The 19,075-nt window shown below is 42.0% G+C and overlaps 1 protein-coding gene across 1 annotated transcript in view; it reads right to left on the reverse strand.

Annotated features, from left to right (window-relative positions):
• Nucleotides 1-19,075, reverse strand: part of LOC133630269 (divergent protein kinase domain 2A) — a 482,954-nt gene that overhangs the window by 442,198 nt on the left and 21,681 nt on the right. Inside the window, exon 2 of the mRNA XM_062021750.1 lies at nucleotides 5,791-6,635. Within this exon, the coding sequence (XP_061877734.1) occupies nucleotides 5,791-6,444 (654 nt within the window). The 5' untranslated portion in view covers nucleotides 6,445-6,635. The remainder of the gene's footprint in view (nucleotides 1-5,790; nucleotides 6,636-19,075) is intronic.

Below are 19,075 nucleotides of genomic sequence, written 5' to 3' on the forward strand. Positions count from 1 at the left end.
CCACTTGTGCCAGCGCATGCTCCCTGGAGCCATTAGTCCCCAAAAACCTAACCCCAACCCTAACCCAGTTAGGTCCGTACGTGACAATTGGCCGCTGACCTACTTATCGCTATTGCTTGTGACCGCCCAGTTTGAGGTGATTCGCGATGTGTTGTTTTCTCTGCGAAAGGTTCTTTTTGTACCAATTAACGAGCACTTAGGTTGATGACGTAGTTCACATTTTTTGGAAGGGCCTCGACATTGAAACTTGTGGGTCTGTATGAAGACCGCGGAAAAAAAAATCACGCAAAATTTTATGTCACAAGATAGTAAAGAATTATACACAAAGACAAGTTAATATCACTTTACTTATTTGGCCATTACAACTCAATTTCCTGGCAGACTATAATACCAGGAAGATTGGATGGCAAACAAACTGACATCAATTACTTATCAGGAATTATGCTACAGATTCTGATACAGGTCATCCACAAGTGAGATCGGCCGATGTAATCACGGTGAGTGCTACTGATGGTCAATAGTACGCAATAAATCAGTCGGTTTTTGCCTTCAAGGACTAAATGTGTAAAACATTAACAATAACAACAAAAAGTAATTTTGTGAACAGAAAAATACTGATCTACCGTATTTTCCAGAACATAGAGTGCACCGGTATATAGGTTGAACTCGTTAAATTTTAGAAGACAATTATATATTAGCCGCACCTGACTATAAGCGGCAGATAGATACGTTATGGAATGAGTTATTCACACAGAAATATTTTGTAAATGTTTATTTACATGCCTTAATTGTGTCTAAGGCGGCACTAAAACACGCAAAATTTCATGTCACAAGATCGAAAAGAAATATACATAAAGATAAGTTAATATCACTTTATTTACACTAGCGTTTGTGTATAAGTCCGTCGTTAAAATACTGAAATGTGAAGTCAGTCTGTAAAGTCCATCAGTTTTTCAACGTCCCTTCGAGGCGGCAACCGTGATACTCGCTAACATTTCATTCAGAAAAAACTCCACTATGGTCAAATAGTTGTCATATGTGTATATACTGTATATATATATATATATATATATATATATATATATATATATATATATATATATATATATATATATATATATATATATATATATATATATATATATATATATGTGTGTATGTATGTATATGTGTATATATGTATATGTATGTGTATATATATGTGTGTGTATATATGTATGTGTATATATATATATATATATATATATATATATATATGTGTGTATGTATATGTATGTATATGTATGTATGTGTATATATGTGTATATATATATATATATATATATATATATATATATATATATATATATATATATATATATGTGTGTGTGTATGTATATGTATGTATGATGTATATATATACTGTATATGTGTATATATATATATATGTGTGTGTATATATATTTATATATGTGTATATATGTGTATATACAGTATGTATGTGTATATATATATGCATATGTATGGATATATGCGTGTGTGTGGATATATACATATATATGTAGATACATATCTACTTTTTTTATCTTTTTTACTATTTATATTACTAAATTATTGTGTATACACCTTAGTTATTACTCCGGTACTCTTGTTGTTATTACTCCGGTACTCTTGTCTTGTTCTGTATATTGTACAGTATTTTGTATATTGTTTTGTTTTGTATACTGTACAGGATTGCTTATTATTTGTATTGGATAGTAGTCTATTTCAATTCTTATTTTTTATCTTTATTACATCTTGTGTAATTTATTTTTATTGTTTATTATTTATTATTATTTTTATTGTTTCCACGACCGCACCTTAAGTTGGAGTCCTTAATCTCGTTATATGCAAATATAATGACAATAAAGTCCATTCTATTCTATTCTATTAGGGGCTCTGCTCCAATTTCGTGTTCGCGTTCACTGTGATAATGACAATACAACTCTATTCTTTTCTATAATCAGTTCATGTTTAAATGTTCCAATAAAAAATGTGATTTTTATTATTAAAAACAATGAATATTCATGAGCGCACACATGAGTACCGGTATAGATTCCAAGGTAGCGAGACTTGGTACCGTATTGGTTGAAATGTAAAAGGTAGCCGTCCTTTCTCACTAACAGGCCATGAGTGGGGAAAGGAGAGGAACGATGCACAAGCAGAGGCTGTAAAGACAGACCCAGACTAGAAGACATTCTGTTTATAGGCCTGAATCACAGCCTTTGACCGGCGGTACAATGGCACCAGGCCATGGCCATGAAATCACGCAGCCAGGGTTTGTGAAGCGTGCATTAACACGCTAACACAAGCACAAGAAAGACGTCGGCGGAGAGAATAGGGCGGCCAGAGAAAGGAAGCTAATCAGGCGTCGTACATCTACTGGACGTAAGAGCTGATCTCGCTGAATGCCCGGAGGTGTTGGCCCTCACCAGGAGAAGGGAGGGTGAGGGTGGTAGGTCACCCTGAGGTATTGAACGTCTACATGTTGTTTTGTCCCCTCACTAGACACGCTCAATGGCTGATTGGAATTGAAATTGATTCGGATGCTTGTAAGTCACTGGCCAGACGGAAGTGGGGGAGGGGGGCGGGGGGAGTCTGATGACCTGGTCCAGACTTTCTGAAGATTGGGACAATAGACTGAGCACTACAACTAGGACGTTTTCCAAACTGATGGAAAGATAAAGCGGGGTATGTACCAAAAACCTTTTTTGTCCCTACGCTTTGAACCCTGCGGCTTATAAAACGGTGCGGCTAATCTAAGTATTTTTCCTCGCTGACGGCCATAACGCAAAAACACTGAATCGGTGTGTTAATGTATGTGGTATGGCGCCGCCTTGTGAAGGAGTTTGCTCACCGCAGGTGCTGCAATGCCGCATTGCCCTTCTGTTTGGACTGCGCTTTCAACCGCAGGTACAAGTGCCGCATTCATCCTCCAGCCATTCATAGCGTTTCCACTCGTACGTATTCTTCATTCGTCACTCCAAGCAACGTTTGTAAGTTTTACAACACAACTAAAACCATTCTTACTCACTAAACCGTCCCGTGTGTAAAGTCTGCAGGAGTGTTTCCATGCATATTTGTACGTGCTATCGTAATGTGATGAAGTCAGCGTTGTTAGAGTTAGCTAATATGCTAAAACCGTTACAAGTGTCTTTGTTGGTATTATTAACTTACAATGGCATTCTTTTTGTGTTTTTTCAGTTTTGCAAATTTACCAAAACGTCAGTTCCTGGGTCTGTTTGATTGGAGCGAGTGGGTCCATGACAATTACTTATGTTTTGTTTAAACAGCCGTTTTACTGCCGCGATACAGACAACGTTTGGAAACAATTAAGATGTAAATAAACATTTCCAGAATACTATCCATCCATCCATGTTCTACCGCATCCCTTTTGGGGTCGCGGGGGGCTACAATGTCAGCTACAATCGGCCAGAAGGTGGGGTACACCCTGGACAAGTCACCACCTCATCACAGGGCCAACACAGAGACAACATTCCCACACTAGGGACCATTTAGTGTTGCCAATAAACGTACCCCCAGGTGCATATCTTTTGAGGTGGGAGGGGCCTACCCCCAGGTGCATGTCTTTGGAGGTGGGAGGAAGCCAGAGTACCCGGATTGATTGATTGATTGAAACTCTTATTAGTAGATTGCACAGTACAGTACATATTCCGTACAAATGACCACTAAATGGTAACACCCCAATAAGTTTTTCAACTTGTTTAAGTCGGGGTCCACGTTAATCAATTCATGGTAACCCAGAGGGAACCCACGCAGTCACGGGTACAACATGCAAACTCCACACAGAAAGATCCCGAGCCCGGGGATCGAACCCAGGACCTTTGTATTGTGAGGCACATGCACTAACCCCTGTGCTGTCTTTTTAGTCCGGAAGAAGATGTGCCCTTCCGTCTTCTAGTTGTCCATAGGGTTTCTACTCCCGTCCACCCTTTTCCCACTGAGAGCCATGGCCTCAGATACATTGTAACTATTCAAAACATCCTCAGAATGTGTCAAAAGGGTCTCATTATAAAGCTGGAATAACAGATCCAGACAACTCTTGGCAGGCTCTGTGATATCCCTGCGAGTCTCCCACGGCTGACGGCAGCCCACCGGACAGAGACACGTATTAAAATTAAAAACAACTTGGACCATTTACAGATGTGTCCTTGCATAATTCAAATCTGCCCTACATATAGTGTTAAATATGCAGCACTGCCGCCAGCGCAAATCTCTCATCTTCCAGGAGGCCACAGTTCTCAAACCAGCCTCAGCTTCTGAGCAGAGAAATGAAGGTGCTTGGGAGTGTGGGGGGATGCAACTCTTCTCAAATCTGCGGATAGAAACAGGAAGAGCAGAGGGACTCCTACCCTATCATTTTCTAAAAGGGCTCTGGGGGGCAAGTCTGACTGGCTTTGTTCTAGGGATCTTATCCAAAGCTCTGAAAAACACCATCCATTTTCTACCGCTTGTCCCTTTTGGGGTTGCTGGAGCCTATCTCAGGCGGGGTACGCCCTGGACAAGCCGCCACCTCATCACAGGGCCAACACAGACAGACAGATAACACACTAGGGACCATTTAGTGTTGCCAATCAACCTATCCCCAGGTGCATGTCTTTGAAGGTGGGAGGGGCCTATCCCCAGGTGCATGTCTTTGGAGGTGGGAGGGGCCTATCCCCAGGTGCATGTCTTTGGCAGTGGGAGGAAGCCGGAGTACCCGGAGGGAACCCACGCAAGTCATGGGGAGAACATGCAAACTCCACAGAGCAAGATCCCGAGCCCGGGATTGAACCCAGGACCACGCAGTCACAGGGAGAACATGCAAACTCCACACAACAAGATCCCGAGCCCGGGATTAAACCCAGGACCACGCAGTCACAGGGAGAACATGCAAACTCCACACAGAAAGATCCCGAGCCCGGGATTGTACCCAGGACCACGCAGTCACAGGGAGAACATGCAAACTCCACGCAGAAAGATCCCGAGCCCGGGATTGAACCCAGGACCACGCAGTCACGGGGAGAACATGCAAACTCCACACAGAAAGATCCCGAGCCCGGGATTGAACCCAGGACCACGCAGTCACAGGGAGAACATGCAAACTCCACACAGAAAGATCCCGAGCCCGGGATTGTACCCAGGACCACGCAGTCACAGGGAGAACATGCAAACTCCACGCAGAAAGATCCCGAGCCCGGGATTGAACCCAGGACCACGCAGTCACGGGGAGAACATGCAAACTCCACACAGAAAGATCCCGAGCCCGGGATTGAACCCAGGACCACGCAGTCACAGGGAGAACATGCAAACTCCACACAGCAAGATCCCGAGCCCGGGATTGAACCCAGGACCACGCAGTCACAGGGAGAACATGCAAACTCCACGCAGAAAGATCCCGAGCCCGGGATTGAACCCAGGACCACGCAGTCACGGGGAGAACATGCAAACTCCACGCAGAAAGATCCCGAGCCCGGGATTGAACCCAGGACTACTCCGGACCTTCGTATTGTGAGGCACGTGCACTAACCCCTGTTCCACCGTGCGGCTGAAAAACACCATGACTCCATTCAATCCAAACACTTTCCCGCAGGATATGTCCGTCTTCATGAAACTAAACGACGACCACTCCTACGCAATCTGGGATCTGAGCCCAGGATGTCGTTGTGGCTTGTGCAGCCCTTTGAGACACTCATGATTTAGGGCTATATAAGTAAACATTGATTGATTGATTGAAAAAGACAAAAGGTAAGTGGGAGTAATCAACAATACCTGCAGGACAAGCGGTTCCGGGTTGAATGCCAAGGTCATGAGCAGCTGCATTCTTTCCGTGTCCTTGAGGTTTTTGAGCAGGAAACTGCCAGAGTCTTTGGTCTCAGCGTAGCGCCGGACCACCCGGTCCAGCAGCCTCTGGGAGGGGCAGTGCACCAGGTCCGACCAGCCCTCCACCACCTCCGGAGTGAGTAGACGCACGTCACCGTTGATCCTGGCGAATTCGGTCTTGTACATGGCCTGGATCAGATCGCAGCGCGGCCTGCCCGTGGCCCTCTTGCAGATCTTCTGGTCTATCTCGGCCAGCTCCTGGTTGGAGCCCAGACGTTTCAGTACAATTCGACGGGTGCCCTCCCGGGGCTCCCCGTACTGAGCAAAGTAAACGTTCTTGACGTTGAAGATGTCCAGGAAGCGCAGGCGCCCCCAGGTCTCAAACGACACCTGACCGTTCATGAACTTGCGGCACCAGCTGGTGCCGAAGCAGGCGGGACACTTGTTGAGGTTGATGAAGCGCCGGTCCGTCAGCTCGTTCTTCTGGAAGGAGGCAAACAGGTTGTGGGTGTTCATCAGCAGGATGACGAACAAGCCCACCACGAACAGGAGCTTGAGACAGCGGTACAGGCGGCCCAGTTTGAGAGGCAGGAAGCGCAGCATGATGGGGTCGGGGGTCGGGCTTTGAGGTATTGAGACGGTGGTCAGCGAGTTGACCTCAATGCCTCTCCATCATGGTGCATGGGCTCGGCCTCCAGGGCCACAAGCTGGGTGGGAGTTGGCCGTGCCCGCAGTGGCTCTGGAGTCATGTTCAACCAGGCTGACCCTTGGTGGCACGCCTTCCGCCCGCAAGCCTGAAATACAAGAAGACAGAGAAGGTCACAACACAAACAACATTTCCAGTAATATTTGGAGACCAATTATCGGCGCTGACATATATCAGTATCGGCCTCTTTTTATCAGTATCTGCCTTTTTTTCCACAACAGAACTAGTCTATCAACTTTCTCTACCTCCTGCAATGTCGGTTGCTTTTCCAGTACGTCTCGTCTGCCGGACTGTCAAATCTTCCAGTTTTTTGTGGCTGGCAAATCCAGTTTTTGTCCTTCTTTAGCCGCGTCTTACAGCACTCGCTGCGTTTTTCGATTTGTTTCTTGCGTTGGACAAAGGGAGCACCGTCTACCACAGGGGTCACCAACCTTTTTGAAACCAAGAGCTACTTCTTGGGTAGTGATTAATGCGAAGGGCTACCAGTTTGATACACACTTAAATAAATTGCCAGAAATAGCCAATTTGCTCAATTTACCTTTAACTCTATGTTATTATTAATAATGAATGATATTTACACTTAATTGAACGGTTTAAAAGAGGAGAAAAGACGAAAAAAATGACAATTAAATTTTGAAACTTAGTTTATCTTCAATTTCGACTCTTTAAAATTCAAAATTCAACCGAAAAAAAGAAGAGAAAAACTAGCTAATTCGAATCTTTTGGAAAAAATTAAAAAAAGAATTTATGGAATATCATTAGTAATTTTTCCTGATTAAGATTAATTTTAGAATTTTGATAACATGTTATAAATAGGTTAAAATCCAATCTGCACTTTGTTAGAATATATAACAAATTGGACCAAGCTATATTTCTAACAAAGACAAATCATTATTTCTTCTAGATTTTCCAGAACAAAAATTTTAAAAGAAATTCAAAAGACTTTGAAATAAGATTTAAATTTGAGTCCACAGATTTTTCTAGCTTTGCCAGAATATTTTTATTTTATTTTAATCATAATAAGTTTGAAGAAATATTTCACAAATATTCTATGTGAAAAAAACAGAAGCTAAAATGAAAAATTAAATTAAAATGTATTTATTATTCTTTACAATAAAAAAGATAAATTTACTTGAACATCGATTTAAATTGTCAGGAAAGAAGAGGAAGGAATTTAAAAGGTAAAAAGGTATATGTGTTTAAAAATCCTAAAATCATTTTTAAGGTTGTATTTTTTTCTCTAAAATTGTCTTTCTTGAAGTTATAAAAAGCAAAGTAAAAAAATAAATGAATTTATTTAAACAAGTGAAGACCAAGTCTTTAAAATATTTTCTTGGATTTTCAAATTCTATTTGAGTTTTGTCTCTCTTAGAATTAAAAATGTCGGGCAAAGCGAGACCAGCTTGCTAGTGAATAAATACAATTTAAAAAATAGAGGCAGCTCACTGGTAAGTGCTGCTATTTGAGCTATTTTTGGAACAGGCCAGCGGGCTACTCATCTGGTCCTTACGGGCTACCTGGTGCCCGCGGGCACCGCGTTGGTGACCCCTGGTCCACCGTGTCAAATTCCTTGTGTTGAACATACTTTGCCAATAAAGATGATTCTGATTCTGAGTAGGAGACTTACTATATGGGTGAAAAAGGAGCAGGCAGCAGCTCACACATTCTCATACTTTCTGTGACATCCAGGGAGACGTGATGTCAGCCATCTTGAAAAACGTCAACTATAAATCGACGTGAACGAGCTCAGAATTGATTTGACTTAAAAGATTACAATATTTCAAGGTTCCTCACAAGGCATTAACTCCATAAACTGCTATATAATTGAGTGTATGCTAAGTTATTAAGATGTACAGACATTTTCCGAGGAAATCTTCTATATTTTGGAGTTCACGTGATGAATGTGTTTGTGAAAATGTTTTTGGCTGCTACGGCAACCACAACATTAGCGCCGCGTTAAATATTACCGTAAATTCCAGACTATAAGCGGCTACTTTTTTCCTACGCTTTGAACCGCGGCTGATTTATGGACTTTTTTTTGCCGGCGGCCATAATGTAAACAGTTTTTAAAAAACCAAGCAGACGTTATTATTGGTGCTGGGCGCCATCTTTTGGACCATTTCGCTCACTGCAGGTGCCGCATTGCTCTTCTGTTTAGGCTGAGCTCTGGACCGGAAGTAGAAGTGCCGTTCCGTCTTCTATCCATCCATAGCGTTTCTACTCGTATGGATTCTTCATTCGTCACTCCAAGTTTTACAATATAACTAAAACAATTCTTACTTACTAAACCGTGCCATGTGTGATGTCTGTAGGAGTGTTTTCATGCATATTTGTATGTGCTATCGTAACGTGATGAAGCTAGCGTCATTAGCATTACCTAATATGCTAACATGTTTACGAGCGTCTTTGTGTTAGTGTTATTAACTTACAATGGCATTCTGTTTGTATTGTTTCAGTTTTGTAAAGTCACCAAAACTTCACGTGATTGGAGAGCTCGCTACCGCAGCTAGCGGGTCCATGACCATGACTTCTGTTTTGTTTGATCAGCAGTTTTACTGCCCTGTTACAGAAATTGTTTGGAAACAATTAGGGTATGTACGTATATACATTTCTGTATAAATAACTCATTTCACAACATGTATATCTGCGGTTTATAGTCCAGTGCGGTTCATAAAAGGAATGTTTTTTTGTTGTGGGTGCGGCTTATATACCGGAGCTCTCTATAGTCCGGAAAATGACTTCACCATTTGTCTGGAAAGAAGCCTAATATGCGAACACGTTTACCAGCGTCTTTTTGTTAATTTTATTAACTTACAATGGCAACCTTTTTTCAATTGTTTCAGTTTTGTAAAGTCACCAAAACGTCCTCGTAGAGTTATAGAGTGTTTAGCTGATTGAGGAGCTAGCTACCGCAGCTAGTGGGTCCATGACCATGACTTCTGTTTTGTCCGATCAGCCGTTTTACTGCCCTTTTACATACACCATTTGGAAACAAGATAAGTAAATAAATGTCTGTGTAAATAACTCATTTCACAACATATATATCTGCGTCTTACAGTCCAGTGCGGCTTATATAAGGAACGTTTGTTTGTTGTTGTTTTTTTTTGCAGTGCTCTATAGTCCGGAAAATGACTCCACAATTTGTCTGGAAAGAAGCATATTTCTTGGCAGAAATTGTCCAACAAATGTGAGAAGAAGTCTGTTTAGCTGACGGGAGAGCTCGCTACCGCAGCTAGCGGGTCCATACGTTGACTTCTGTTTTGTTTGATCAGCCGTTTTACTGCCCTGTTACAGACATTTTTGGAAACAATTAAGATATGTAAATAAATGTCTGTGTAAATAACTCATTGCACAACGTATATATCTGTGTCTTATAGTGCAGTGCGACTTATATAATGAATGTTTTTTTTTGTGGGTGCGGCTTTTATACCGGTGCTTTCTCTATAGTCCTGAAAATTACTTCACAATTTGTCTTGCATTTGTCTGGAAAGAAGCATATTTCTAACAAATTTGGGTCATCTGAGAAGAAGTCTGTTTAGCTGATTGGAGAGCTCGTTACCGCAGCTAGCGGGTCCATACAATGACTTATGTTTTGTTTGATCAGCCGTTTTACTGCCCTGTTACAGACATTGTTTGGAAACAATTAAGATATGTGAATAAATGTCTGTGTAAATAACTCATTTTACAACGTATATATCTGTGTCTTATAGCGCATCGCGTCTTATATAAGTAAGTTTTTGGGGGTTTTTTGTTTTGTTTTTGTGGGTGCGGCTTATATACCGGAGCGCTTTATAGTACGGAAAATGACTTCACAATTTTGTCTTGCATTTATCTGGAAAGAAGCATATTTCTTGCAAATTTGGGTCATCTGAGAAGAAGTCTGTTTAGCTGATTGGAGAGTTCGTTACCGCAGCTAGCGGGTCCACACGATGACTTCTGTTTTGTTTGAGCAGCCGTTTTACTGCCCTGTTACAGACATTGTTTGGAAACAATTAAGATAAATGTCTGTGTAAATAACTCATTTTACAACGTATATATCTGTGTCTTATGGCGCATCGCGTCTTATATAAGGAAGTTTTTGGGTTTTTTTTGTTTTGTTTTTGTGGGTGCGGCTTATATACCGGAGCGCTTTATAGTGCGGGAAATGACTTCACAATTTTGTCTTGCATTTATCTGGAAAGAAGCATATTTCTTGGCAGAAATTGTCCAACAAATTTGGGTCATCTGAGAAGAAGTCTGTTTAGCTGATTGGAGAGCTCGTTACCGCAGCTAGCGGGTCCATACGATGACTTCTGTTTTGTTTGATCAGCCGTTTTACTGCCCTGTTACAGACATTGTTTGGAAACAATTAAGATATGTAAATAAATGTCTGTGTAAATAACTCATTTTACAACGTATATATCTGTGTCTTATAGCGCATCGCGTCTTATATAAGGAAGTTTTTGGGGTTTTTTTGTTTTGTTTTTGTGGGTGCGGCTTATATACCGGAGCGCTTTATAGTACGGAAAATGACTTCACAATTTTGTCTTGCATTTATCTGGAAAGAAGCATATTTCTTGGCAGAAATTGTCCAACAATTTTGGGTCATCTGAGAAGAAGTCTGTTTAGCTGATTGGAGAGCTCGCTACCGCAGCTAGCGGGGCCATACGATGACTTCTGTTTTGTTTGATCAGCCGTTTTACTGCCCTGTTACAGACATTGTTTGGAAACAATTAAGATATGTGAATAAATGTCTGTGTAAATAACTCATTTCACAACGTATATATCTGCGTCTTATACAAGGAATGTTTTTTTGTTTGTTTTTGTGGGTGCGGCTTTTATACCGGTGCTTTCTCTATAGTCCGGGAAATGACTTCAATTTGTCTTGCATTTGTCTGGAAAGAAGCATATTTCTAACAATTTGGGGTCATCTGAGAAGAAGTTTGTTTAGCTGATTGGAGAGCTTGTTACCGCAGCTAGCGGGTCCATACGATGACTTCTGTTTTGTTTGAGCAGACATTTTACTGCCCTGTTACAGACATTGTTTGGAAACAATTAAGATATGTAAATAACTCATATTACAACGTATATATCTGTGTCTTATAGCGCATCGCGTCTTATATAAGGAAGTTTTTTTGTTTTTTTTGTTTTTGTGGGTGCGGCTTATATACCGGAGCGCTTTATAGTACGGAAAATGACTTCACAATTTTGTCTTGCATTTGTCTGGAAAGAAGCATATTTCTTGGCAGAAATTGTCCAACAAATGTGAGAAGAAGTCTGTTTAGCTGATTGGAGAGCTCGTTACCGCAGCTAGCGGGTCCATACGATGACTTCTGTTTTGTTTGAGCAGCCGTTTTACTGCCATGTTACAGACATTGTTTGGAAACAATTAAGATATGTAAATAAATGTCTGTGTAAATAACTCATTTTACAACGTATATATCTGTGTCTTATAGCGCATCGCGTCTTATATAAGGAAGTTTTTTGGGGTTTTTTGTTTTTGTGGGTGCGGCTTATATACCGGAGCGCTTTATAGTACGGAAAATGACTTCACAATTTTGTCTTGCATTTATCTGGAAAAAAGCATATTTCTTGGCAGAAATTGTCCAACAAATTTGGGTCATCTGAGAAAAAGTCTGTTTAGCTGATTGGAGAGCTCGTTACCGCAGCTAGCGGGTCCATACGATGACTTCTGTTTTGTTTGAGCAGACGTTTTACTGCCCTGTTACAGACATTGTTTGGAAACAAGATATGTAAATAAATGTCTGTGTAAATAACTCATTTCACAACATATATATCTGCGTCTTATAGTGCAGTGCGACTTATATAAGGAATGTATTTTTTGGTGTTGTTTTTTTTGTGTGGGTGCTATGCCTTATATACCGGTGCTTTCTCTATAGTCCGGAAATTTACTTCACAATTTGTCTTGCATTTTGTCTGGAAAGAAGCATATTTCTAACAATTTTGGGTCATCTGAGAAGAAGTCTGTTTAGCTTATTTGAGAGCTTGTTACCGCAGCTAGCGGGGCCATACGATGACTTCTGTTTTGTTTGATCAGCTGTTTTACTGCCCTGTTACAGACATTGTTTGGAAACAATTAAGATATGTGAATAAATGTCTGTGCAAATAACTCATTTCACAACATATATATCTGCGTCTTATAGTGCAGTGCGACTTATATAAGGAATGTATTTTTTGGAGTTGTTTTTTTTGTGTGGGTGCTATGCCTAATATACCGGTGCTTTCTCTATAGTCCGGAAATTTACTTCACAATTTGTCTTGCATTTTGTCTGGAAAGAAGCATATTTCTAACAATTTTGGGTCATCTGCGAAGAAGTCTGTTTAGCTGATTGGAGAGCTCGTTACCGCAGCTAGCGGGGCCATACGATGACTTCTGTTTTGTTTGATCAGACGTTTTACTGCCCTGTTACAGACATTGTTTGGAAACAAGATATGTAAATAAATGTCTGTGTAAATAACTCATATTACAACGTATATATCTGTGTCTTATAGTGCATCGCGTCTTATATAAGGAAGTTTTTTGGGTTTTTTTGTTTTGTTTTTGTGGGTGCGGCTTATATAGTACGGGAAATGACTTCACAATTTTGTCTTGCATTTATCTGGAAAGAAGCATATTTCTTGGCAGAAATTGTCCAACAAATGTGAGAAGAAGTCTGTTTAGCTGATTGGAGAGCTCGTTACCGCAGCTAGCGGGTCCATACGATGACTTCTGTTTTGTTTGATCAGCCGTTTTACTGCCCTGTTACAGACATTGTTTGGAAACAATTAAGATATGTGAATAAATGTCTGTGTAAATAACTCATTTCACAACGTATATATCTGTGTCTTATACAAGGATTGTTTTTTTGTTTGTTTTTGTGGGTGCGGCTTATATACCGGTGCTTTCTCTATAGTCCGGAAAATGACTTCACAATTTGTCTTGCATTTGTCTGGAAAGAAGCATATTTCTAACAATTTTGGGTCATCTGAGAAGAAGTCTGTTTAGCTTATTTGAGAGCTCGTTACCGCAGCTAGCGGGGCCATACGATGACTTCTGTTTTGTTTGCTCAGCCGTTTTACTGCCCTGTTACAGACATTGTTTGGAAACAATTAAGATAAATGTCTGTGTACATAACTCATTTTACAACGTATATATCTGTGTCTTATAGCGCATCGCGTCTTATATAAGGACGTTTTTTTTTTTGTTTTTTGTTTTTTTTTGTGGGTGCGGCTTATATACCGGAGCGCTTTATAGTACGGGAAATTACTTCACAATTTTGTCTTGCATTTATCTGGAAAGAAGCATATTTCTTGGCAGAAATTGTCCAACAAATGTGAGAAGAAGTCTGTTTAGGTGATTGGAGAGCTCGTTACCGCAGCTAGCGGGTCCATACGATGACTTCTGTTTTATTTGATCAGCCGTTTTACTGCCCTGTTACAGACATTGTTTGGAAACAATTAAGATATGTGAATAAATGTCTGTGTAAATAACTCATTTCACAACGTATACATCTGCGTCTTATACAAGGAATGTTTTTTTGTTTGTTTTTGTGGGTGCGGAAAATGATTTCACAATTTGTCTTGCATTTGTCTGGAAAGAAGCATATTTCTAACAATTTTGGGTCATCTGAGAAGAAGTCTGTTTAGCTGATTGGAGAGCTCGTTACCGCAGCTAGCGGGTCCATACGATGACTTCTGTTTTGTTTGAGCAGCCGTTTCACTGCCCTGTTACAGACATTGTTTGGAAACAATTAAGATATGTAAATAAATGTCTGTGTAAATAACTCATTTCACAACATATATACCTGCGTCTTATAGTGCAGTGCGACTTATATAAGGACTGTATTTTTTGGTGTTGTTTTTTTTGTGTGGGTGCTACGCCTTATATACCGGTGCTTTCTCTATAGTCCGGAAATTTACTTCACAATTTGTCTTGCATTTGTCTGGAAAGAAGCATATTTCTAACAAAATTGGGTCATCTTAGAAGTTAGTCTAATTTGTGTGCCGCACGAGTGCAATAAAGCGGTTTGAATACTTTCTCTCTGTGTCCTTCCTGTAAAAAAGATAAATAAACACGGGGGATGAAGCATCAGCCTTCAAATTAAGAGGAAAACATTTACTCGACCAGTAAAATAACTTCCCTCTGCCTCCCTTAGCAAACACAGTAGGATCTTTCATCGCGGCCGCCTTGCTCCTTGCTCCGCTTTAAATGCACTTTTGAAGTCCTTTGAAGAAAAAGCCTGGCGTCGACGACGAGGCGCTCAAAGTCGAGAAGTCAAGGAAAAAAAGATGTAGAAGAATCTCTGTCGGACATAATCGGCCGTGTCAAGAGTGGCGTGTGGGGAACAAAGGCAACAATCCGGGATTAGGGACAGTCCGTCCAGCAGCAAATCACGTTAAGAGTCCCAATCAGCTTGCTGGCAAAGAGCATTAAGATGCTTGAAGAAAGACAATGAAGCCAGCCTCGCAAATTAGCCGTCTTCAATTAGAGCTCATTAGGACATGCCTATTAGGACTGGAGAGGGCGCGGCTTACGAGCGGGGAGATTAGTGTGGCGTGCGTGTGCTGACGGATTCCTCGTGTTTGGCCTTTCGAGCAGATGTGGAATCGCAACGGAGGCTCGAAGGCGGCGACTACCGCAGCTGTGGGCCGTCAGATAAGCAAGCGCGGCTACCTCCGTCTGAGCCTACCTGCCTAGGCCCATATCACTAAAAATAGAGCGAATCCAATTAAGAGCGAGTGCAGACTGCTGCGCCGCGTTTAAACTGAGGCAACAAGATTTATTCACGCCGCCTTTAGACGACTCGCCGTAAAAAAACCTGGTGAGCGTCGAATGTGTCATAAATAAGACGGACGGCCTCATTGACTGACTCCATCATGAAGAATCAGCTTTTAGGGCTTTATAAGTGACCAATGAGGAGGATGCATGAGGTCGGCCATCTCTCCGACAGCCATGTTGGAAGCTGCAGGTTTTTCAGCAATTGAACATGCAAAAATGAGCAGAAAAAGCAAGATTTAAAGATGTTTTAGTGTTTATCAACAGAGTTGACATAAATACATACCCCATTGACTACAATAATTACACCTTGTGTTGACATCCACAGGAACCACATGGGTTAGTCTACTCTATACAGTATTTACAACCTTACTAGTGTTCACTTCACAGCCACAGATGGTTCATCTAGTTATTGACATTATTTACACATTACTTTGTCTGTTTCAGTCACTATGTTATTTAGTCACTACAGTAATTGTGTTGACATCCACAGGAACCACATGGGTTAGTCTACACTATACAGTATTTACAACCTTACTAGTGTTCAGTTCACAGCCACAGATGGTTCATCTAGTTATTGACATTATTTACACATTACTGTATCTGTTTCAGTCACTATGTTATTTAGTCACTACAGTAATTGTGTTGACATCCACAGGAACCACATGGGTTAGTCTACTCTATACAGTATTTACAACCTTACTAGTGTTCACTTCACTGCCACAGATGGTTCATCTACTTATTGACATTATTTACACATTACTTTGGCATTTTTGCTTTGATGGCTCTGACATGAGCCTTCCTGGCTAATTTCTGAGCAGCTTGCATTTTCCTTTTTGTTTCTGCTTTAGCGGATTCCGCCTTGGATTTTATCATCAATTTCTGTCTCTTCGACACCCTCTCCACTTCTAAATCCTAAAGAGTACAAACAATGTTTGTTATTTTATTAGCTAACTTCCTTTATCTGAATAGCCATTTGTGATTTATAGCATGAAATAACAAATATATTGCAGTCACGTTGTTTATGTTTCAAAATGATTCAACTATTCAATGTCAAAATGTAAACAAACCAAAGAGACTGATCAAGATTTCAACACACTTTGTAGGTCGGGAAAAAAACGGAAAATGCTTTTTCATATTTTTTACGAAAAAGACGGATTTCCGACTATAGACGGAAAAATCCAATGCCTGGTCCAAGCTCCAACTCCTGAAACAATTATTATTCTCAGAGACTAAAATGCACCACTGATGAAATGATAATACATAACGCAATTAAACTCGCATTTTTCCTATATTTTAACATTGTAATTGGAATGTGATTTTTTTTTTTTAAATATCCGAGATAAATAAAACAAATAACTCGTCGAAATAAAATAAATTACATGTTGCACTTGAACAAAAAACACAACCAAAAGCAATAAAATAGGTTCTGTCTCTGTTAAGGAGGGGGCGGGGAAGCCTTAAATATACATTTTACACAACCAAAACAACAAAATGAATCAACAGTACTAATACACACACTAAAATCCTTGAACCAAGTTGTAGTTTTTTAAATAACTAAAATAAATAGCCACACAATACAACATTAATTATTGCTCTGCTTCATAAAAGCCATATTATTTTCATTTGTGTGTTTAAATAGGTTTATCTTCTTCCATTTTAATTTGTAAACGTCTTATTTTCTTTCCTAATAAATGCAAACAATGGCGTTTGTATCGAGCACAGCCTTTTACGTTCAACATGAGTAGAGTGTGTTAGTAGTTTAAACAGCCATGCGTTTAAGTTGAAATCGGGGTGTGACGTCGGTTTTAAATGGGGAAAGACGTCAATGTGTCTTGTTTTCATGTTCGCATTTAAGATAGCTCGCAAGCGGACGCCAATCGATCCACAAATGTATCGAGGTGGGGTGAGCAATCACGCTTTCTACACCGTTTTAGTTTAATACGGTAATACGACCCATCGGGACAGAGGTTAGCATAGCGTTTATGTGCATGTCGCACATAAACGCTATGCTAGGAGGTACAGCCCGTAACAACGCGTGTACGGCGGTCTGTTTTGTTTGATCAGCCGTTTTACTGCCCTGTTACAGACAATAAACATTTACAAAATATTTCTGTGTAAATAACTAAATTCACAACGTATATATCTGCGGCTTATAGTCAGGTGCGGCTTATATAAAGAAAATATATATTTTTGTGCTCTATCCTCCTGAAAAACATGGTCATTTTATTGACCGTTTATTAGAAATATTTTTTTTAAATTATTATTAAGTAGGGGCTTCATCTTTCCATCAGTTTGTTGGTCTAAAAGTCAGGTCATTGCGTAAAAACTGTACGGTTAGTCAAGGTTCCGCACCCACTTCCGACACATTGTGTTCCTCTTTGGAGGCATGTCAGAGGTGGAGAAGTACAAGTTAATCTTTTACAGTCTGAAAACACTGAGCAAGCTTAAAAGAAAAAAAAAAGTAGTTCTGCATCACGCTGACTTCCACAAAATGTCTCCGGTGTGATAAATGAACAATAAGGCGAATAAGCTCTCAGGAGCAGCGCTCCTTCACACCGGGCTAAAAAGGCAACACAATCATTTGATAGGGTCCAGAAAATCTATTTCTCCAAGATAATCTTATTCAAGTGGGAAAGGAAGATGAATTGGTGCAGAGAAAATAAGAACAACAAGTGAGAAGGTCGATAGGAGCTTCTTACATTTGCAGATAGCTGCAGGGAACATCCTCATGCTGCAAGATACGGAATCAAACGCCATTTAGCTTCTGACACGGGCGCTTAGGGCGAGAGGAGGGGAGCTGTAACCAGGGAGGGAACACACCTCACCCCCGAGAGGGAACGGTGAGACCGGGACGCGGGCGAGCTCCGCTAGGTGAGACCAGGACGCGGGCGAGCTCCGCTAGGTGAGACCAGGACGCGGGCGAGCTACGCTGGGTGAGACCAGGACGCGGGCGAGCTCCGCTGGGTGAGACCAGGACGCGGGCGAGCTCCGCTGGGTGAGACCAGGACGCGGGCGAGCTCCGCTGGGTGAGACCAGGACGCAGGCGAGCTCCGCTGGGTGAGACCAGGACGCGGGCGAGCTCCGCTGGGTGAGACCAGGATGAGCTCCACTGGGCAAGATCGGGGCGCGGGCGAGCTCCGCTGTGTGAGACCAGGATGTGGGCGAGCTCCGTTGGGTGAGACCGGGACATGGGCGAGCTCCGCTGGGTGAGACCAGGACACGGGCGAGCTCCGCTGGGTGAGACCGGGACACGGGCGAGCTCCGCTGGGTGAGACCGGGACACGGGCGAGCTCCGCTGGGTGAGACCAGGACGAGCTCCACTGGGCAAGACCGGGACGCGGGCGAGCTCCGCTGCGTGAGACCGGGACGTGGGCGAGCTCCGCTGGGTGAGACCAGGATGCGGGCAAGCCCCGCTGGGTGAGACCAGGATGAGCTCCACTGGGCAAGATCGGGACGCGGGCGAGCTCCGCTGTGTGAGACCAGGATGTGGGCGAGCTCCGTTGGGTGAGACCAGGATGAGCTCCACTGGGCAAGACCGGGACGCAGACGAGCTCCGCTGGGTGAGACCGGGACGCAGGTGAGCTCTGCTGGGTGAGACCGCTCTGCTGGGTGAGACCAGGATGCAGGCGAGCTCCGCTGGGTGAGACCAGGATGAGCTCCACTGGGCAAGATCGGGACGCGGGCGAGCTCCGCTGTGTGAGACCAGGATGTGGGCGAGCTCCGCTGGGTGAGACCGGGATGCGGGCGAGCTCCGCTGCGTGAGACCGGGA

The sequence above is a fragment of the Entelurus aequoreus genome, linkage group LG15, assembly GCF_033978785.1.
Source record: "Entelurus aequoreus isolate RoL-2023_Sb linkage group LG15, RoL_Eaeq_v1.1, whole genome shotgun sequence".
Classification (NCBI taxonomy): domain Eukaryota; kingdom Metazoa; phylum Chordata; class Actinopteri; order Syngnathiformes; family Syngnathidae; genus Entelurus; species Entelurus aequoreus.